Source organism: Oncorhynchus nerka, linkage group LG11 (genome assembly GCF_034236695.1).
Source record: "Oncorhynchus nerka isolate Pitt River linkage group LG11, Oner_Uvic_2.0, whole genome shotgun sequence".
Lineage (NCBI taxonomy): Eukaryota > Metazoa > Chordata > Actinopteri > Salmoniformes > Salmonidae > Oncorhynchus > Oncorhynchus nerka.
The window spans coordinates 44,938,583-44,961,694 of NC_088406.1; the positions used below are offsets into that span (position 1 = coordinate 44,938,583).

Sequence of the window (23,112 nt, forward strand, 5' to 3'; positions counted from 1 at the left end):
CACTAAGAGCTTTCCACACCTGGATAGTGAATATTGCTGAATATTTTTTTTTTTTTAAGTAATATATAAAAAAAAAAAAAATTCTTCAAGCTGTTGATCATTGCTAGACAACCATTTTCAGGTATTGCCATAACTTAAATCTGCTTGAAATCTAACTGTAACTCGGCCACATTCACCGTCTTCTTGGTAAAAACAACTCCAGTGTATATTTGGCCTTGTGTTTTAGGTTATTGTGCTGCTGAAAGGGGAATTCATCTCTCAGTGTCTGGTGGAAAGCAGACAACCAGTTTGTCCTCTAGGATTTTGCCTGTGCTTAGTTCCATTCGGTTTCTTTTTTTATCCTGAAAAACTCCCCAGTCCTTAACAATTACAAGCATATCCACAATATGATGCAGCCACCACTATGCCTGAAAATATGTGGAGTGGTACTCACTAATATGTTTGGGGAAAATCCAATACAACACTTTGTATTCAGGACAAAAAGTGAATTGCTTTGCCACATTTTTTGCAGTATTACTTTAGTGCCTTGTTGCAAATAAGATACATGTTTTGGAATATTTGTATTCTGTACAGGCTTCCTTCTTTTCACTCTGTCAATTAGGTTAGTATGGTGGAGTAACTACAACGTTGTTGAGCCATCTTCAGTTTTCTCCTATCACAGCCATTAAACTCAGTTACTGTTTTAAAGTCTTCATTGGCCTCATGTTAAATCCCTGAGCGGTTTCCTACCTCTCCAACAACTGAGTTGGGAAGGATGCCTGTATCTTTAGTGACTGGGTGTATTGATACACCATTTTAAAGTGTAATTAATAGCTTCACCATGCTCACAGTGATATCCAATGTCTGCCAATAAGTTCCCTTTGCGTATCATTGGAAAACCACCCTGGTCTTTGTGGTTGAATCTGTGTTTGACATTCACTGCTCGACTGAGGGACCTTACAGATAATTGTAAATGTTGGGTACAGAGATGTGGTATTCGTTCAAAGATAATGCTAAACACTATTATTGCACTCACATTGAGTCCTTGTGACTTGTTAAGCACATTTTTACTCCTGAACTTATTTAGGCTTTTCATAAAAAAACGGGTTGAATACTTATTGATTCAATGCATTTCGTCTTTTTATTTTTTATGAATTTGTAAAAATGTCAAACATAATTCTACTTTGACATTATAGGGTGGGCCAGTGGCAAGAAATAGTTCAGACTGTAACACAACAACATTTGGAAAAGTCAAGGGGTGCGAATACTTTCTGAATACTTTCTGAATACTTTCTGAAGGCTCTGTGTGTGGCTTTGGATAAAAGCGTCTGCTAATTGGCATATTATTGTAAAAAGGCACGTTTTGAAAGAAGGATGCCTGTGAGTGACAATCCTCATTTCCATATGTTATGTTGAGGTGAACTGAGTGACCCACATCCACTTAGCAGCAGGCCAGAGCAGATTGCGAGCCAATCAGTTCAATCCTTGAGTAACCTCACCTGTGTGTGTGCGTCGTGTGTGTGTGTGTGCGTGCGTGCGTGCATGTCCTTTTCCTGCAGACGGATCAGCAGGGTAATCCTGTTAGCATGAATGTCCCACACGTCCAGCTGATCAACCCAGAGAACCAGATCGTTGAGGTTAGTGAGTCCACCCACATCCATTACACAATCCTGCAATGCAGCTGGTCTAGTGACACTGACATGCTGGCCTGTTTGCTATTATCGCTTTAAGCTTAGCCTCCTAGCACACTTCTTTAAGGTTCAATGACATTCTGGGTAACAATTAAGTACCTCACTGCGATTTGTTTTCAATTTAAAATAGCCACAAAAAAAAAATCTAAAATAGCTACAAAGAGCAATTTCTCAAGCAAGAATTTTGCTTGGACTGTGGTCTGATTGGGGAGGGGAAAACTAGCTATTGGCAGAGAGGTTTGGAGCTCTTTTTATGATATTAACAAATTTACCAGGCAGGCCTAGACTCTATCCCACTAAAACACACTGAAATTTCAGGCTTTTTTTCCAAACCGCTCTTACACTTAAAGGGCATTATCATAATTTTCACAATTTCACAGTATTATTCCAGTCTCATAGTGTGGAAGTATATTAAACTGCACTGGGACTTTTTAATTTGGGAACATTGTATCTAGGCAGCACAGCAATTGTTTTGTAATATCCTACACTAATATATCCCTGTGATTTATATATATCCAACTCTGAATAAACCAGACACACAGGCATACACATACCACATACACAAATGTAGAAACAAATGCATTTTTACACATACAGATATTGTTTGTCGTTTGCTGTGTAGCCGGACGGAAACATGGCCCTGGACAGTGATGACGCCGAGGAGCCGTCTCCAGAGGCCATGGCTCGCTACCTGTCCATGAGGCGTCACACTGTGGGCGTCCCAGACCCCAGGTACTGGATACACCTTGTCTGTCCGTCCGTTTTGTCTGTCTCCCTGGCTGTTTGGCTGTCTCTGTCTTGCCATCTGTGTGTGCTTGCATCTCCTTACTGACGGTGTTCTTCTCTATCAGGACTGAGATGCAGGAGGACCTGCAGAAGCTGCCCCCTGGGTTCCCCCGTGTGGCCCCGCAGCCCCCCTTCCCCATGCCCCCCACCATGGGCCACATGCACACACTGATGCCCATCCAGAACCCACACCTGCAGCCCACACAGCAGCTGGAATACAAGGTGAGGGATCGGAAGGGATGTGTGTGTGTTTGGTATGACAGAGTATAGTTACATAGTCCTGACACCTCTCCCTCTCTCTGTCCCTCCAGGAGCAGTCCCTGCTGCAGCCCCCCACCCTGCAGCTGCTGAATGGCATGGGACCCCTGGGCCGTAGGGCCTCGGACGGCGGGGCCAACATCCAGCTGCACGCCCAGCTACTGAAGAGGCCACGTGGACAGTCCCCTCTGGTTGCCAACCCTGTGAGTCCCTGCCCCTCCCCCCAACCCCCAATGTGTGTTTGTGTTTAAGAGCCAGAACTTCATTCAAATATATGTGTATTTGATTATTTGTTATTTAATACTTATTTTCTATGTATAATGTAAATATAAATAAATAATATAGCCGGAATCAACTATTTACAGTACCAGCCATAAGTTTGGGACACACCTACTCATTCCAGGGTTTTCTTTATTTTTACTATTTTCTACTTTGTAGAATAATAGTGAAGACATCAAAACTATGAAATAACACACATGGAATCATGTAGTAACCAAAAAAGCGTTAAACAATTCAAAATATATGTTATATTATATGTTTCATTCTCTCAACCAGCCTCAATCTACCTCAATCATGAGGTAGTCACCTGTAATGCATTTCAATTAACTGTGTTAAGTCATTTGTGGGTTTTCGTTCCTTCTTAATGTGTTTGAGCCAATCAATTGTGTTGTGACAAGGTAGGGGTGGTATACAGAAGATAGCCCTATTTGATAAACAGCTCAAATAAGCAAAGAGAAACGACAGTCCATCATTACTTTAAGACATGAAGGTCTGTCAATGGGGAACATTTCAAGAACTTTGAAAGTTTCTTCAAGTGCAGTCGCAAAAACCATCAAGCGCTATGATGAAACTGGCTCTCAATAGGACCGCCACAGGAATGGAAGACCCAGAGTTACCTATGCTGCAGTGGATAAGTTCATTAGATTTACCAGCCTCAGAAATTGCAGCCCAAGTAAATGCTTCACAGAGTTCAAGTAACAGACACATCTCAACATCCAACTGTTCAAAGGAGACTGTGTGAATCAGGCCTTCATGATCGAATTACTACGAAGAAACCACTACTAAAGGACACCAATAAGAATAAGAGACTTGCTTCTGCCAAGAACATGTGGAAATCTGTGCTTTGGTTTGATGAGTCTAAATGTGTGATTTGTGGTTACAACTGCCATGCCTTTGTGAGAAGGAGAGTAGGTGAATGGATGAACACCACATTGTTTGGTTCCCACCGTGAAGCATCGAGTAGGTGGTGTGATGGTGTTGGGGTACTTGTTGGTGACACTGTCAGTGATTTTATTTAGAATTCAAGGCACACTTAACCAGCATAGCTGCCACAGAATTCTGCAGCGATACTCCATCACATCTGGTTTGCGCTTAGTTGGACGATCATTTGTTTTTCATCAGGACAATGACCCAACACACCTCCAGGCTGTGTAAGGGCTATTTGACCAAGAAGGAGAGTGCTGAATCAGATGACCTGGCCTCCACAATCAATCAAATGTATTTATAAAGCCCTTCTTACATCAGCTGATGTCACAAAGTGCTGTACAGAACCCAGCCTAAAACCCCAAACAGCAAGCAATGCAGGTGTAGAAGCACGGTGGCTAAGAAAAACTACCTAGAAAGGCCGGAACCAAGGAAGAAACCTAGAGAGTCTAGTGAACAGGTCTGGGTTCCATAGCTGCAGGCAGAACAGTTAAAACTGGAGCAGCAGCACGACCAGGTGGACTGGGGACAGCAAGGAGTCATCAGACCAGGTCGTCCTCGTAGGGCTCAGGTCCTCAGAGAGCGAGAGATAATTAGAGAAAGCATACTTAAATTCACACAGGACACCGGATAAGACAGGAGAAATACTCCAGATATAACAAACTGACCCTAGCCCCCGAGACACAAACTATTGCAGCATAAATACTGGAGGCTGAGACGGGAGGGGTCGGGAGACACTGTGGCCCCGCCCGACGATCCCCCCCTGACAGGCCCAAACAGGCAGGATATAACCCCACCCACTTTGCCAAAGCACAGCCCCCATACCACTAGAGGGATATCTTCAACCACCAACTTACTATCCTGAGGCCGAGTATAGCCCAAGAAGATCTCCCCCACGGCACGAACCCGAGGGGAGGGGCGCTAACCCCGACAGGAAGATCACATCAGTGACTCAACCCACTCAAGTGACGCACCCCTCCTAGTGACGGCATGGAAGGGCACCAGTAAGCCAGTGACCCAGCCCCTGTAATAGGGTTTGAGGCAGAGAATCCCAGTGGAGAGAGGGGAACCGGCCAGACAGAGACACCAAGGGCGGTTCGTTGCTCCAGTGCCTTTCCATTCACCTTCACACTCCTGGGCCAGACTAGACTCAATCATAGGACCTACTGAAGAGATGAGTCTTCAATAAAGACTTAAAGGTTGAGACCGAGTCTGCGTCTCTCCCATGGATAGGCAGACGATTCCATAAAAATGGGGCTCTATAGGAGAAAGCCCTGCCTCCAGCTGTTTGCTTAGAAATTCTAGTGACAGTAACGTACGTGTAGGTATGTACGGCAGGACCAAATCGGAAAGGATGGGTAGGAGCAAGCCCATGTAATGCTTTGTAGGTTAGCAGTAAAACCTTGAAATCAGCCCCAGCCTTATCAGGAAGCCAGTGTAGAGAGGCTAGCACTGGAATAATATGATCAAATTATTTGGTTCTAGTCAAGAGTCTTGCAGCCGTGTTTATCACTAATTTAAGTTTTAGTGCTTTATTCGGGTAGCCGGAAAGTAGAGCATTGCAGTAGTCTAACCTAGAAGTGACAAAAGCACAAATATGTTTTTCTGCATTTTTGGACAAAGTTTCTGATTTTTGCAATGTTACGTAGATGGAAAAAGCTGTCCTTGAAACAGTCTTGATTTGTTCATCAAAAGAGAGATCAGGGTCCAGAGTAACGCCAAGGTCCTTCACAGCTCTATTTGAGACAACTGTACAACCATCAAGATTAATTGTCAGATTCAACAAAAGATCACTTTGTTTTTTGGGACCTAGAACTAACATCTCTATTTTGTCCAAGTTTAGTAGTAGTAGAACATTTGCCGCCATCCACTTACTTATGTTTGAAACACCAACTTCCAGGGAGGGCAATTTTGGGGCTTCACCATGTTTCATCAATGTACAGCTGTGTGTCGTTCGTATAGCAGTGAAAGTTAATAATAAGTTTCCCAATGAGATCAGCAAGAGGTAAAATATATAGGTAAAACAATAGTGGTCCTAAAACGGAGTCTTGAGGAACACCGAAATGTACAGTTGATTTGTCAGGACAAACCATCCACAGAGACAAACTGACATCTTTCCGACTGATAAGATCTAAACCAGGCCAGAACTTGTCCGTGCTGACCAATTTGAGTTTCCAATCTCTCCAAAAGAATGTTATGATCGATGGTATCAAAAACAGCACTAAGGTCTAGGAGAACGAGGACAGATGCAGGTCCTCAGTCTGAAGCCATTAAAAGGTCATTTACCACCTTCACAAGTGCGGTCTCAGTGCTATGATGGGGTCTAGAACCAGACTGAACCGTTTTGTATACATTGTTTGTCTTCAGGAAGGCAGTGAGAATGCTGCACAACAGCTTTTTCTAACATTTTTGAGAGGAATGGGAGATTCGATATAGGCTGGTTTTTTTTATATTTTCTGGGTCAAGGTTTGGCTTTTTCAGGAGAGGATTTATTACTGCCACTTTTAGTGAGTTTGGTACACATCCGGTGGATAGGAAAACGTTTATTATGTTCAACATAGGAGGGCCAAGCACAGGAAACAGGAAACTCTTAAAGACCTAGTAATATTTTACATCAATAGCAGTCAATATTTATCGTCACCTTAATTTAGTCTCATCTGAAAGTTGTAAATTCTTGGTTATCTTCACGAACCCTGGCTAACAAGTTGAATCAGCAATACAAAATTGGGATTCATTATTTATTTTCTAAATACCTAACTAATCACACAGAATTACACATACACATAATTAATCATAACTTGATTACAAATTCCGTCATAAAGGAAAACATCCCTAGCGGGTGGAACATATATGACAGCTTGTTACACAAAAGAAAAGGGTCTGGGTTTGAATGAAAGAGCGGGAAGATTGAGGAACAAGGGGCAAAGCTGTGCTATCGTAAATACAGTATCTTATGCATTCTAAATTACCACCCATTTGGAAAAGGAAAATGCAATAAATATTTACTCTGAGCTGCGCTTCAGTAGGTTGGTGGTAGATGGAAGGCCGTATTGCCCAACCGAGTCCTTTGAAGAATATCTCTGCTGGTTAATTGGATACGTTGTAGTAACGTCGTTGTGTGGTTGACGGGATACTCTGTCTGTTCCTTCCTAACCTGCGTTTGCAGCTGCTGTTGCTAACTCTACGGCTAGGAGGTATCACTTCTGTAGTGAATAAGAGTTCAAAGTTCATACCATTCGCAACCAAAGCTCACGCTGATGTTGGCTTCGTTCTGTAGTTATTATCTGAACCATTCTGACATCGGACCGTCGTCCTCACATCCTCGGAACAGGAAGTTATATTGTCGTCAAGGCTTTATATAGGAGGGGAGAGGAGGGAGTGTTTGAAATGTTTTATAGCCCATGTCCCTTCACAGGGGCGGGCCACTGATTGAGCAGAGCCCTAACCAAATCTCACATTTTAGAAGCTAAAATCGCATTTCATCCCATCACATTCAAACATTTAAATTGAACAACAATTCCATGTGAATCCGATAACTCTGATGTGTAGGCTTTCCACTGTAGAGTTTGTCATTTTATCATTGACGAGATGATGTCTCAGATGACAACCGAACTGACATCATATTCATTAAGTACCACAGCATATGTTCAATTGGTCGGATTACCAGAATATAGTTTATTTCCCCCCACCTTCTGACGTTCCCAGAATCTCTATGTTAACCAAGGTGTTTGCAAATGTAACATCAGTAGGGTAGAGGGAGGAAAAGGGGGGGAAGAGGTATTTATGACTGTCATAAACCCAGGCCAACGTCATGACAGCAGTGAGTAGGTCCGGAGACATGTTGGACAAAACCCGAAAGCTTTTGGAGTGGCTCTGTGGACTTTTCCATGTGAATATTAAAGTCTTTTTAAATTTTATTCGAATTTACCCTGTTTTCTCCCCAATTGTTTAGTAGCTACTATCTTGTCTCATCGCTACAACTCCCGTACGGGCTCGGGAGAGACGAAGGTTGAAAGTCATGCATCCTCCGATACACAACCCAACCAAGCCGCACTGCTTCTTAACACAGCGCGCATCCAACCCGGAAGCCAGCCGCACCAATGTGTCGGAGGAAACACCGTGCACCTGGCAACCTTGGCTAGCGCGCACTGCGCCCGGCCCACCACAGGAGTCGCTGGTGCGCGATGAGACAAGGATATCCCTACCGGCCACGCCTTCCCTAACCTGGACGACGCTAGGCCAATTGTGCGTCGCCCCACGGACCTCCCGTTCGCGGCCGGTTACGACAGAGCCTGGGCGCGAACCCAGAGTCTCTGGTGGCACAGCTGGTGCTGCAGCACAGCGCCCTTATCCACTGCGCCACCCGGGAGGCCCCTTGAATATTAAAGTCACCAAAAATTTGAATATTATCTGCCATGACTACAAGATCCAGTAGGAATTCAGGGAACTCGGTGAGGAACGCTGTATACGGCCCAGGAGACCTGTAAACAGTAGCTATAAAAAGTGATTGATTAGGCTGCATAGATTTCATGACTAGAAGCTCAAAAGACGAAAACAGGCTTTTTTTATGAATTGAAATTTGCTATCGTAAATGTTATCAACACCTGCCTTTGCCTTTGCCACCTGCCAACACCTGCCACATGCCTTTGCGGGATGCACGGGCGATATGGTCACTAGTGTAACCAGGAGGAGAGGCCTCACAGTAAATTGATCAGGCTTAAGCCATGTTTTAGTCAGGCCAGTCACATCAAGATTATGATCAGTGATTAGTTCATTGACTATAACTGCCTTGGAAGTGAGGGATCTAACATTAAGTAGCCCTATTTTGAGATGTGAGATGTCACAATCTCTTTCAATAATGACAGGAATGGAGGAGGTCTTTATTCCAGTGAGATTGCTAAAGCGAACATTGCCATGTTTAGTTTTGCCAAACCTAGATTGAGGCACAGACACAGTCTCAATGGGGATAGCTGAGCTGACTACACTGACTGTGCTAGTGGCAGACTCCACTAAGCTGGCAGGCTGGCTAGCAGCCTGCTGCCTGGCCTGCACCTTATCTCATTGTGGAGCTAGTGGACTTAGAGCCCTGTCTACATTCATAGATAAGATGAGAGCACCCCTTCAGCTAGGGTGAAGTCCGTCACTCCTCAGCAGGCCAGGCTTGGTCCCGTTTGTGGGTGAGTCCCAGAAAGAGCGCCAATTATCTACAAATTCTATCTTTTGGTAGGGGCAGAAAACTGTTTTCAACCAGCGATTGAGATGAGACTCCGCTGTAGAGCTCATCACTCCCCCTAACTGGGAGGGGGCCAGAGACAATTAAAATCACCTGACCTCACCCCAATATAGATGGTTTGGGATGAGTTGGACCGCAGAGTGAAGGAAAAGCAGCCAACAAGTGTTTAGCATATGTGGGAACCCCTTCAAGACTGTTGGAAAATCATTCCAGGTGGAGCTGTTTGAGAGAATGCCATGGGTGTGCAAAGCTGTCATCAATGCAAAGGGTGGCTAATTTGAAGAAATATAAAATATATTTTGATTTGTTTAACACTTTTTTGGTTACTACATGATTCTGTATGTGTTATTTAATAGTTTTGATGTCTTCACTATTATCCTACAATGTAGAAAATAGTAAAAAATAAAGAAAAACCCTTGAATGACTAGGTGTGTCCAAACGTTTGGCTGGTACTGTACATTGGAAGTTTTTGACGTATTTTCAAATGTCCTATTATTTACAAATCCATTATTTCAAATACTTGGTTCAAATGCATGGGAGTATTTATTTGTATTTACACTGTGTATTTGAGTATTTTTAAATACATGCCAGTACTTTCCCAGTGTATTTCCAAATACATTCCAATATACAACTACTTGTTTTTTCAAATTAAAAATATCAAAATAAGTTCTTCCAAATGTCTTTGAAGGTAATTGAAATACCCTAAATTTGAATGCAGGTATGTTAAGAGCATAGTTTTTTTAAGTCCAGTCTACGATGCCATGTTCTGTCAGTGCCAATGTACCTACTCTGTCTACTGAGTTGACAGTGGTTTTATACATCACCCACCTGTTTTCAGAGTTTCGCTGTCCAACATTTTTTTCCCTCATCATGTTCTCTCTCTTCTCTTCAGCACCCAATCCCGGCTGTGGCTCCGGTGGATGAGGAGGGTTCTGACGGGGAACCCGACCAAGAGGCGGTGCAGAGGTAAGCCTGGGAGGGGCACAGGGGCTGGGGGGCTTTGAGGCGTGACTGTAGAAGCGCTAGTGTTCCTGGGTTACTGGGAGTCGAGGTGCAAGTAGGCTGCAGCACTGCTTTCTGCCACCGGGGGACTGGGCCACTGTTGTTCCGGTGCCCCCCCCCCCCCTCTCCATCACGCAACTGGCTTTCATTAGGCAATCAATCAACTCTTCTCCAACTTCTACCAAATCTACCTCTCTAAATATCCTCTTAAAATATGTCTATCTCTCTCATTTCAAATTATGCCGCCAAATTATCTCGCCACGGCTTCGCTTACACTAAGCTTGCTCAAACAATCCAATCCTCAAATTGGAACGGGGGGTTGTGGGAGTTATCTGATATGTGATTCGTCCTGCCTGAAGGAAGGGGAGGGTGGTTTTGCCCCTTCCCCACGCAAGGGCCAATGAGGACAGAGAGCTGACCAGTGCTGCTTCCTGTCTCCCTCCCCGCGGCCCAGGTACTTGGCGAACCGCTCCAAGCGGCACACGACGCACGCGCTCATGAGCACAGCGCACGGCGCTGAGCCACTGGCAGACTCGCAGAGGCCCCAGGGCTCCCGGCAGAGGGGGTGGGTCCCGGAGCAGCACTGCCGGTGAGGGTCCCCACACTGAGGCTGACAGACACCCCAGGCCAGGGGGGGCATGCATGGGCCCCAGCACACAGGGACAGTAATAGAGATAGGGACACGAGCACTAAGATGCACAGACACACATACACCCCCTTCACTATGCATGGGCCCCATCATTCAGCGAGGCAGGGATAGGGGCATGGGAACTTTTAGGGGCATTCACCGAGACACATGTTCTCACTTTATAATGAGGCGAAAGTCCACACCGGGAGGGGGTTATGCATGGTCCCCAGCCAGCACGCAGGAGCAGGGACACCAGTGCACCGTGCAGGTTACACTATCACAGTCACCAGCTTGGAGCACACGACATGAGGACTTCTAGTGATCCAGGGGTAGGCTAGGTAACAGAACAGTTATCAGAGCCTTGCGCCGGGCTCTGAGATCTCCTCCTGAGCTGCAGGTCAGCCATTGGACAGTCTGTTGTGGAGAAGCTGCCGTCTCATTGGATGAGGTCTGTCTGTCTATGTATCAAGCGTCTCAGAGTAGGAGTGCTGATCTAGGATCAGCTCTCCATCTGATTTCATTCATTGTGATATAAACTTCAAAACTGATCCTAAATCAGCACTCCTACTCTGAGACGCTTGATACATATGGCCGGCCGCTGGTCTTCTGATACTGATTGAACACGTTCAACTCTGTTTCGGAGAAACATCTTTATTATTCCAAACGGTTCATTCTACAGCCAGTTTAAGTTAGCCTAGCTATTCTCTGATTTCTCTAGCTTGCTATTCTCGATATAGAAAAAAATAAGATGTTTCGTTTTTGACTGCAGCTGAAGGACGCTTAGATGTTACAGCCAGGTATGGGATTCTCCAAATGATCCTGTCGATCAGGTCTACGTTTGGATTGGGTATGATGACACAGTGGTGCATTCCTGCTGTGTATCCTGTGTTCACGGCTCTAGGATCAGCTCTGTGTTTACAGTGACATTCGGATGCAGAGAGTGCAGACTAGCTCATGTAAATGATTTTTATTTTATTTTTCCATCTGTGTATGACTGTGTGTCTGTGTGTGACTTCACCTCTGTATCCATTTCTGCGACCTCACCTGCGTATCCATTTCTATCTATATCTGGTTCCTGTCTATACATCTGGATCGGTGTGTCTGTATGTGTGCGGCTCTGCGCACCTCCCCAGGTCCAGCTACAAGGACTGTAACACCCTGCACTTGCCCATGGAGCGTTTCTCCCCCGTGAGGCGCTTCTCCGATGGGGCCACCACAATCCAGGCCTTTAAGGCCCACCTGGAGAACAGCAGCCTCATCAGGCAGCTCAAACAGGTACTATACACCCCCACCTGGCTCTGTACACCCCCACCTGGTGTTGTAAACCTACACCTAGGGCTGTTACGGTGACCGTATGTATTACCACAGTCAAATTCCACGTGAGCGTTTAGTCAAGGTAACTAGGCTTGTTGCACAGCATTTCTATGCAACTGTATTTTGAATTATGTTATTTCTTTCTGTATAGACAGGAATAGGCTAATTTGGCAATATATTTGTGGCAATTTAATTAAATTTACTTTAGGGAAATCTTAGCTTCCACTAGCCTTATTGGAGAACTGCCTATGCTAGCATATTAAAAACTTATCCGCATGTAACCTCCATTCGCTATTCGAGTGCAGGCCACAGATGACAAGTTTTCTTTTTTGTGGGCTATTCTAAATCAAAAGTAATTCTACACTCTCGCTGGCACGAGAATAGGCATGAATGATCAGTTCCCAAAGAAAATTGCAGCGCGGCACAAAGTTTTGTACCAATCCCCTTCAAGGAGAATAGATTAAAAGGGAAACATGTAGCCCTTGTAGTCGATAAACTGTATTGATGACCAAATGTTCCGAGACATGAAGACGGTAACTCTAAATATTACAACGTTCCCGTAGAGGAGTCGAATAATAGAACACCCAATACTATCCGTGGTAGGGATTGTAATAACAAAATATATAGGAAAGCAATCAAATACAACAATTGATAAAGAAATAAACCACAACTACACTATACCATTCAAGATGGTAGGGAATGTTGTAAAATAATTAGTATTCAACTTTCTATTTATAGTATTTTATAAATAGATAAGACAGCATTAGACGAAATGATAATTAGCTAAATAGTACATCTTCAAAAATAAGGAACTGGAAACCTAAAAGTACTCAATCAACATGGTAGAGATAAAACACAGAGGACATAGAAGGCACAGTATGTGGGTATGTGCAGGTGTATTGTGGTGGAAGGGCTGGGGTTTGTGTTTGGGAAAAGTGTTAAGTGAGTGAAAAAGGAAAATGGTTGCAAATCCCAGAGCCCATGTGTGTCTGCGAGCAGGGGTTGTGAGAGAGAGCTTTCAATCTTGTGCAGATATGGGATATACATTTTAAAACAAATGTATAAATCTAGTTTATTGATTTGTTGGCCAATCATGATGAGACGGTCCCCAACCCTATATCCTAGACACCCACCTGAGCGACCCATACACTAAGGAGGAGTCCTAATCTGTTTCAAGAGCCTACTGTAACTAGCCTATACGCAGCCAAATCAGAATGATGAATACGGTCGGAGACCCGCTAAAGCGGCGCCGCCCCTGCTCTCTGATGGGTGAGCATAATATACAAAGACTTTCTCCATCAGCTAGGACTTGACATGGGTTAATCAAATCTCCCCATTTTTGCATGCCTTCTCAAACATCTGCAACTGTATTTGCATTTGCACATCAAGTCCTTTCTTGAGTTGGGCTCGAGGATGGAGCAACTGGAACAACATCTGAGCTTGTGGTTGTTTGAGGATGAAACGGTTGAAAAGTGGAGAACAATTGGAGGTTAACTTAATAGCAATGCAGATATCATGGTACAGCTATATGGACACTCAGTCACTATGGTACTTTTTAATGGTAAGTTGACAAACATATATTAGGATAAATTGAATTGCAACTTGTATCTCATTATGGTAAATGGTGAAATAAGTGTAGGCAATTATAATTGTAATGTCTTAGCAGATAATAAGAAAAGACTGTCAGTATTTACCTGGATAAAAGAAAAGTAATATAATATGTATTAACAGGAAACTCCTTCAACAATTTGGTGGGTGGGGGGGTATATTTCTTCCATGGGCAAAGAAACTCGAAAGGGTTGATGATCTTAATCAACACTAATTTAGTAATTTTCAACATTAACAATGTCTACACTGTATTTGAGATCAATGTTATTTTAATGGACAAGAAAATTTGGTTTCTTTCAAAAACAAGGACATTTCTAAGTGACCCCAAACTTTTGAACGATAGTGTGTATGGGGGATACAACCATCCCAGCTCTGTAGATTTTGCTGTGAAGAGACAGGATCATTTGTTTTGGTATTGTCCATATGTAGCTTGTTTTTGGTCGCAGGTCCAGGAATGGCTGAAGAATTGCATATTTACCTGGAGCTAACTGTGCAGGTAGCACTACTGGGTGATTTGAACAGTCATAGTCAATCGATCAATTATATAATAATACTTTTGGCAAAAATGTTATCTTTAATTTAAAGTCGGTCAAACTATGAGAATAGAAATGTTCAGGACTTTTGTGAAACAGCACAGTTTAAAAATATATGGCAAATTGAAATGGAATATATTACTAGGCTATATGTAAAGACCAGATTACATTGAGTAGTCTGATGGGTGAGAATATTGTCAAGTGCTTGTCAAATTGTGACTGAGCGATTGATGAAGTGCGTACAGCCTGCACAAGAAACTGCAGAGCTCAAGCGTTTCATGTGACTTAAAACAAAACGTGTCGCATTATGCAGCCGTAGAATGTGTTAAAAATCAGAACATATAAGCTAATGTTTGCATCACACCTAAAGTGGATTTATTGTGATGGTGTAGGCTATATTACATGGATTTATTAGACTTGTAGATGTTCCAAAGGTCTGCATCAGTGGCTTATAGGTTATGCGTGGAAGCCAGGAGATGCTAAAAATGTTTGTTAATTACGTTCAATTACCTGAGACCGACAGTATACTTACATGACAATCACTGGCTGACAAAATGTCATGAGCGCCACAACCCTACCCCCACCTGGTTTATACGCCCAAACCTAGTACTATAAACCCCCACCTGGTTCTATACACCCCCATTTAATGTGTTCTTCTTTCCTGATTTACCTCTACCTGCTGCTCCTAAGCATAGCCCTGCCTTACCCCGTACCTGCGCCAATGTATCTACCTGCTGCTCCTAAGCATAGCCCTGCCTTACCCCGTACCTGCGCCAATGTATCTACCTGCTGCTCCTAAGCATAGCCCTGCCTTACCCCGTACCTGCGCCAATGTATCTACCTGCTGCTCCTGCCCTGCCTTACCCCGCCGCCAATAATGCCTTACCCCGTACCTGCGCCAATGTATCTACCTGCTGCTCCTAAGCATAGCCCTGCCTTACCTGCAATGCTACCTGCTGCTCCTAAGCATAGCCCTGCCTTACCCCGTACCTGCGCCAATGTATCTACCTGCAGCTCCTAAGCATAGCCCTGCCTTACCCCGTACCTGCGCCAATGTATCTACCTGCTGCTCCTAAGCATAGCCCTGCCTTACCCCGTACCTGCGCCAATGTATCTACCTGCTGCTCCTAAGCATAGCCCTGCCTTACCCCGTACCTGCGCCAATGTATCTACCTGCTGCTCCTAAGCATAGCCCTGCCTTACCCCGTACCTGCGCCAATGTATCTGTACCTGCTGCTCCTAAGCATAGCCCTGCCTTACCCCGTACCTGCGCCAATGTATCTACCTGCTGCTCCTAAGCATAGCCCTGCCTTACCCCGTACCTGCGCCAATGTATCTACCTGCTGCTCCTAAATCTACCTGCTGCTCCTAAGCATAGCCCTGCCTTACCCCGTACCTGCGCCAATGTATCTACCTGCTGCTCCTAAGCATAGGCCTGCCTTACCCCGTACCTGCGCCAATGTATCTACCTGCTGCTCCTAAGCATGCATGCATCCTACATCGGTGCCCGGACTGCCCACAACCCCTGGGGCGCAAGTGTGAATGCCACACAAGCCTCCCTTGACGTTATCCACTCACTTTCCATGTAATTCCTCTTAGTTTGTTTTCCTACACAGTGAAAGGACAGGCGTGCTGGGTTAGATTTAGATCCTGAGCCTCTTTAGACGACATAGATTCAGTGTGAACATCTCCACCTGGTATTGTACTGGTGTTTAATGCCTGGCCCCTGACGTCCTCTAGCGTCATACCAAACAGTCTGGCGTCACTGGAAAGTCTTTTATAAATGCATTCAGTGAAAAGAGCGGGTCTTACCGTGATTCAATTAATTCCTTTGTCACAATACAACCACTTGCGTACGCACGCAGCTAGATGGCTTTCCAAGTGCTTTACTTGGACCCCTGGAGGGTCCAGGTGGTGTGAAACATGGACTGGCTCTTCATTGAGATCCCATCGATTTAATTCTCATTCTGTCACATCCGTGCTGGTCCTTATTTACCCTACCCATCTGATCCTGCTGGTCCTGCCTTACAATGGAACAGGTTGGTACGGGGTATAACCAGTGTAGAGAGAGGGTGCAGACACTAAAACGCATTTTGGTTCTTGTTTAGTCTGTTTACTTAAAGATCCCTCTCTTCCATCCATCTTTTTTTTCCAGAAACCATACCATTTTAGTTTTCCCAGAAACCAGACATTTTTAATTTTCTGCTTTTCATTCAATATTTTTCCATGTAAAGAACAAGTCATCGACGCACTTTTCCGGCTTCATTTTTTTCATCTTTTTTTGTCAATTTTTCCCCCTACATTTTCTCACCTGCACAACTCCAGGGCTGGCTGAACTATATTGAAATATGTAAAGACAAACTTGTATTTTTGGCGTTGATCTGCGGTCTACAATACTTATTTGGGTAAGCCCTGCAGTTCCTAAGCATTGTCCTGCCTTACCCCGTACGCTTCTGTCTCATTTTATCTTCCTTCTGCACCTAAGCGTGCAGGCAGCAGCCTACAGAAATGTCCATGCTGTAGAAGTGTGAACAAGTTTCCATTGATCTCATCCACTTACTCCCACTTAACCTTCAATTAGTTGGATTCCATACACATTTTAAGGACTGATTGTGCAGCGTTGGATTGAGACACTGAATTGTTTTAGCCAAAGAGTCGCTTTGTCATACAGTACGAGTCAAAAGTTTAGACACACCTAGTCATTCAATGTTTTTAACATTTTTGTATTACTATTTTCTACATTGTGGAATAATAGTGAAGACATCACAACTATTAAATAACACATATTGAATCTAGCTTTGTACACTCTTGGCATTCTCTCAACCAACTTCACCTGGAATGCTTTTCCAACAGTCTTGAAGGAGTTCCCACATGCTGAGCACTTGTTGGCTGCTTTTCCTTCATTTTGCGGTCCAACTCATCCCAAACCATCTTAATTGGGTTGAGGTCATGTGATTGTGGAGGCCAGGTCATCTGATTAAGTACTCCATCACTCTCCTTCTTTGTCAAATAGCCCTGGAGCTTGGAGGTGTATTGGATCATTGTCCTGTTGAAAGACAAATGTTAGTCCCACTAAGTGCAAACCAGATGGGATGGCATATTGCTGCAGAATGCTGTAGTAGCCATGCTGGTTAAGTATTCCTTGAATTCTAAATAAATCACAGACAGTGTCACCAGCAAACCTCCATGCTTTACGGTGAGAACCACATATGCAGAGATCATCCGTTCACCTACTGCGTCTCACAAAGACACGGCGTTTGGAACCAAAAATCTCTCATTTGGACTCATCAGACCAAAGGACAGATTTCCACCGGTGTCATTGCTCGTTTCTTGGCCCAAGCAAGTCTCTTCTTCTTATTGGTGTCCTTTTAGTAGTGTTTATTTTGCAGCAATTCGATCACGAAGGCCTGATTTTCATCTTAACAGTTGATCTTGAGATGTGTCTGTTACTTGCACTCTGTGAAGCATTTATTTGGGCTGCAATCTGAGGTGCAGTTTTATATAATGAACTTATCCACGGCAGCAGAGGTAACTTTGGATCTTCCTTTCTTGTGGCGGTCCTATTGAGAGCCAGTTTTATCATAGTGCTTGGTTGTTTTTGCAACTGCACTTGAAGAAACTTTCAACGTTCTTGATGTTCCGCATTGACTGACCTTCATGTCTTAAAGTAATGATGGACTGTCATTTCTCTTTGCTTATTTGAGCTGTTCTTTCCATAATATGGACTTGGTATTTTACCAAATAGGGCTATTTTCTGTATACCACCCCTACCTTGTCACAACACAGCTGATTGTCTCAAACACATTAAGAAGGAAAGTAATTCCACAAATGAACTTTTAAGAAGGCACACCTGCTAATTGAAATGCATTCCAGGTGACAACCTCATGAAGCTGGTTGAGAGAATGCCAAGACAGTACAAAGCTGTCAAGGCAAAGGGTGGCTGCTTTGAAGAATCTCAATTATAAAATAGATTTTGATTTAACAGTTTTTGGGTTATTACGTGATTCCATACATGTTATTTCAAAGTTGTAATGTCTTCACGATTATTCTACAATAGTAAAAATAAAGACAAACCCTGGAATGAGTAGGTGTGTCCGAACTTTTGACTGGTACTGTAGATCCAAGGTGGGGGCACCGAGGGGGGTATCAAGAGGTTAGAGGTCCCTGGCCAGGGTAGGATGGGTATAGAGGGTTTAAAGGCAGGTTGAAGGGGATATTGGGATTGGCCACGGGTGCTGATGTAACTAGTGGTAATTAGGAGTAATCCCATAGACTCAAGTTTCAATGGTGACGTGGTCGGAGTAAACACTAAGCTGCTGGGTTACGGGGGTGAGGCAACACAAAACAAGCTGCCGTTGATGTTGACGGCACCTCTGCCCTCGGTCAGAGCTAGAGTTATCTCGGCACCCAAAACCACTTCAGCTATCCTTGTGCCAGATCTGTTTGTGCTGTCATGTCAACTCTTTGTCATGCCGAAAGGATAGCACAAGCAGATCTGGGACCAGGCTAGATATCAGCTAATCGATTTAACAGTTTAATGTCAAGGCTGGGATGAGAGGTGGCGGAGGGGTCTCCAAGGTCATTGTAACAGTGCACAACAAAGCAATAGCGAAAATAAACATTTGACAATTTTAGAACTGGTCTGTATTATGGAGTCAACAGCGATTTTAGAAGTGTAAGGAAGGACAACATGCCTTATATACAAACCTCATGGACTCTGAAATGTATTCAATTTAATTCAAAAAGCTTTATTGTCCATCAAATGTACATAAGAAGAAAATGGTCTTTTGACATCAAATCTTATTTGCCACATGCGACAAATACAACGGGTGTAGACCTTGCCGTAAAATGCTTACTTACAAGCCCTTAACTCTTATTTTTCTTAATACTGCATTGTTGGTTAAGAAAATATTGACTAAATAAACTAAAGTAAAAGAGCAACAATAAAATAACAGTAACGAGGCTATATACAGGGGGTACCGGTACCAAGTCAATTGTGTGGGGGTACAGATTCGTCGAGGTAATATGTAAAGTTGAAGTCGGAAGTTTACATACACCTTAGCCAAATACATTTAAACTCAGTTTTTCACAATTCCTGACATTTAATCCGAGTAAAAATTCCCTATTTTAGGTCCGTTAGGATCACCACTTCATTTAAGAATGTTACATTTCAGAATAATAGTAGAGAGAATGATTTATTTCAGTTTTTATTTATTTCATCACATTCCCAGTGAGTCAGATGTTTACATACACTCAATTAGTATTTGGTAGCATTGCCTTTTAAATTGATTAATTTAGGTCAAATGTTTCGTGTAGCCTTCCACACGCCTCCCACAATAAGTTGGGTAAATTTGGCCCATTCCTCCTGACAGAGATGGTGTAACAGAGTCAGATTTGTTGGCCTCCTTGCTCGCACATGCTTTTTCAGTTCTGCCCACAAATGTTCTATAGGATCGAGGTCAGGGCTTTGTGATTGCCACTCCAATACCTTGACTTTGTTTTCCTTAAGCCATTTTGCCACAACTTTGGAAGTACGCTTGGGGGTCATTGTCCATTTGGAAGACCCATTTGCGACCAAGCTTTAACTTCCTGACTGATGCCTTGAGATGTTGCTTCAATATATCCACATAATTTTCCATCCTCATAATGCCATCTATTTTGTGAAGTGCACCAATCCATCCTGCAGCAAATCACCCCCACAACATGATGCTGCCACCCCCGTGCTTCACGGTTGGGATGGTCTTCTATGGCTGGCAAGCCTCCCCCTTTTTCCTCCAAACATGACGATGGCCATTATGGCCAAACAGTTTTTTGTTTCATCAGACCAGAGGACATTTCTCCAAAAAGTACGATCTTTGTCCCCATGTGCAGTTGAAAACCGTATTCGTTTTTTTTTAATGGAGGTTTTGGAGCAGTGGTTTCTTCCTTGCTGAGCGGCCTTTCAGGTTATGTCGATATTGGACTCGTTTTACTGTGGATATAGATACTTTTCTACATGTTTCCTCCAGCATCTTCACATGGTCCTTTGCTGTTGTTCTGGGGTTGATTTGCACTTTTCGCACCAAAGTATGTTCATCTCTAGGAGACAGAATGCGTCTCCTTCCTTAGCGACATGATGGTCCCATGGTGTTTATACTGGCACACTATTGTTTGTACAGATGAACTTGGTACCTTCAGGCATTTGGAAATTGCTCCCAAGGATGAGGTCTGTGGAGGTCTGCAATTTTTCTTTTCTGAGGTCTTGGCTGATTTCTTTTGATTTTCCCATGATGTCAAGCAAAGAGGCACTGAGTATGAAGGTAGATCTTGAAATACATCCACAGGTCCACCTCCAATTGACTCAAATGATGTCAATTAGACTATCAGAAGCTTCTAAAGCCATGGCATCGTTTTATGGAATTTTCCAAGCTGTTTAAAGGCACAGTCAACGTAGGTGTATGTAATATTCTGACCCACTGGAATTGTGATACAGTGAATTATAAGTGAAATAATATGTCTAACAATTGTAGGAAAAATTACTTGTCATGCACAAAGCAGATGACCTAACCGACTTGCCAAAACTATAGTTCGTTAACAAGAAATTTGTGGAGGAGTTGAAAAACAAGTTTTAATGACTCCAACCTAAGTGCATGCAAACTTCCGACTTCAACTGTACATGTAGGTAGGGGAAAAGTGACTTTGCATAGATGATAAACAGTGAGTAGCAGCAGCCTAAACGGGGGGGTTCAATGCAAGTAGTCCGGGTCGCCATTTGATTAGCTGGTCAGCGGTCTTATGGCTTTGGGGGTAAAACCTGTTAAGAGGCCCTTTGGATCTGGACTTGGATTGATTTGACCCTCGTTTATCGTTGCATTCTATTGTCATTGGATGGGGCTATTCTGAGTGAACGTGACAGCAAATAATGCTATTCCTTATATTCCGGGTGCCACCGTCTTTCTTTGTGTGGTCTCTAACGACAATATGTTTGTGTGTTTGTGCGCGTATGTGTACCAGGAGTGTGAGCAGCTGCAGAAGATGTACGCTTGCCCCCAGGACGAGAGGCTGCTTGAGCACACACAACAACAGCATTTCCTGTACCAGCAGGAGCAGCAGATTCTACACCAGCAGATACAGGTCACTGTGACACACACCGACATGGACACACACACACACACAGAGAAGCATGGTTTGTATCAGCGGGAGCAGCGTTTTCTACACTAGCAGATGCAAGTCACCATGACCCATGACCCTAGCCTAGACATTTCTGTCCCCATCTCTTCTCTCTCTGAAAGACACCATGAAAGGCTGGTCGATGTGACACAAATACAGTAAACACGTGCCATGATGTGTTCCTAAATTGTTTTTCCATTGTCTGAATCTTTCTCCCCCTTCTGCAGGCCCTGTCTTTGGGACACGGAGAGTGCCAGCCCAGTCACCTTACCCACCAGCTCCAGAGGTGAGAACACCACACACACAACAACTCTGAGCGAGAGACTAATGATAATCATTAGTGACTAAAAACAATAATTTATTTTTAGACACCTTGGTTCAAAATAACCACACTCAATGGCAATTGTCTGCTAAACACATGTAGTGCAGCTCAGAGAAGCTCCACCAACAAGCCAGGCTTTTGTGCCGCTCTATTAATGAGTGTTATTTACATCCCTGTCTGTTCTCTCCCTTCCCTCAGGTTGCGTATCCAGCCCTCCAGTCCACCGCCTACACATGCCAGCAACCACTTGTTCAGACAGCCCAATCAGAGTCCCCCTCCAACAGCGATGATGCAGGGCCATGGTGAGTTCTAACTCCACTTGTCTTTCTTACTTGTCTTACTTGCCTTACTTGTCTTTCTTTATTAGACTAAAGGACGATACAGGTCAATATGACTCAATTGTTAATGATCCCTTATTAGGACGAAGTGATGGTTGAAATAACCCGTTTGTAGGTACAGTAGCTCTCTTCTGACTGACTGATCTCTCCCTCCTTCCCACAGGTGTGCCATCAGCGGTTCAGTACCAGCACGGCCCCGCCCTCTATCAGCCCTCCAGCGGGAGTCCTCCCCCTTGCGGCCTGCGCCCCGTCACCCTGCCTCCGCAGCAGCAGCCCTGCTCCTCCTCCTGTGGCGGGGGTGTACCCATGCCCCAGCAGCAGCCCTGCTCCTCCTCCCGTGGGGGGGGCGTCCCCATGCCCCAGCAGCAAGTGACTATCCAGGTGCAGGAAGTGGAGCTGGGAGGGGGCGGGGCCCAACAGCGCCAGCAGCATGCCTTCCTTTCCACACCGTGCGCCCACCGGGTCCTGGGGAAGCAGCTGAGTGCAGACAACGCCGAGACCCACAGGTGACCCTCACACCGCTGCTCACTTTGTGCCTGAACCGGCATGCCTTTGCACATCTTTTTCTGCCAGCACTTTTCTTCAACTTTCATGTTCTTCAATTCTGTGTTTTGGACTTTCTTTGTGAATTTCATTTTTCTCCCCACCTTTTTTATTTTTCATTTTCATAATGTTCACAGTTATTGTAGATTTCAGTCTCTCATACCTCAGTCAACCCTAGGAAACCATGTTCCTGAAGCCAAAAACTCACTCATAGTACAGTTTTATAAACTGTGTTGCCTGTGGCACCCTATTCCCTATATGGTGAACCATTTTAGACCATGTGCCCTGATCAAAGTACTCTATGTAACAGGGGTGTCAAACATATGGGCCCATCAGCCCATTCAATCCGGTCCTTTTAAAAACAATCTAGACAGTCGGGGATCATAGAAAATCCCAAAAGCGATAGATAGATGCTTATGTTATGTTTTGCACATTTTGACTGTGAGGAAATATAACCGACGTTAGGTGTGGCCCTTGGGACCTCGGGGAAGACTGAATGCGGCCCGCAGGGAAAATTCTTTAGAC

At 44.1% G+C, this 23,112-nt stretch overlaps 1 protein-coding gene across 1 annotated transcript in view; it reads left to right on the plus strand.

Moving 5' to 3' along the window:
• The window catches only part of LOC115136972 (serine/threonine-protein kinase SIK3 homolog), a 52,407-nt gene that overhangs the window by 23,628 nt on the left and 5,667 nt on the right, over positions 1–23,112 (plus strand). Inside the window, 11 exon segments of the mRNA XM_065024583.1 lie at positions 1,539–1,616; positions 2,293–2,402; positions 2,522–2,678; positions 2,768–2,917; positions 10,043–10,116; positions 10,607–10,741; positions 11,914–12,055; positions 21,229–21,348; positions 21,612–21,670; positions 21,905–22,008; positions 22,208–22,550. Coding sequence (XP_064880655.1) covers positions 1,539–1,616; positions 2,293–2,402; positions 2,522–2,678; positions 2,768–2,917; positions 10,043–10,116; positions 10,607–10,741; positions 11,914–12,055; positions 21,229–21,348; positions 21,612–21,670; positions 21,905–22,008; positions 22,208–22,550 — 1,472 coding nt within the window.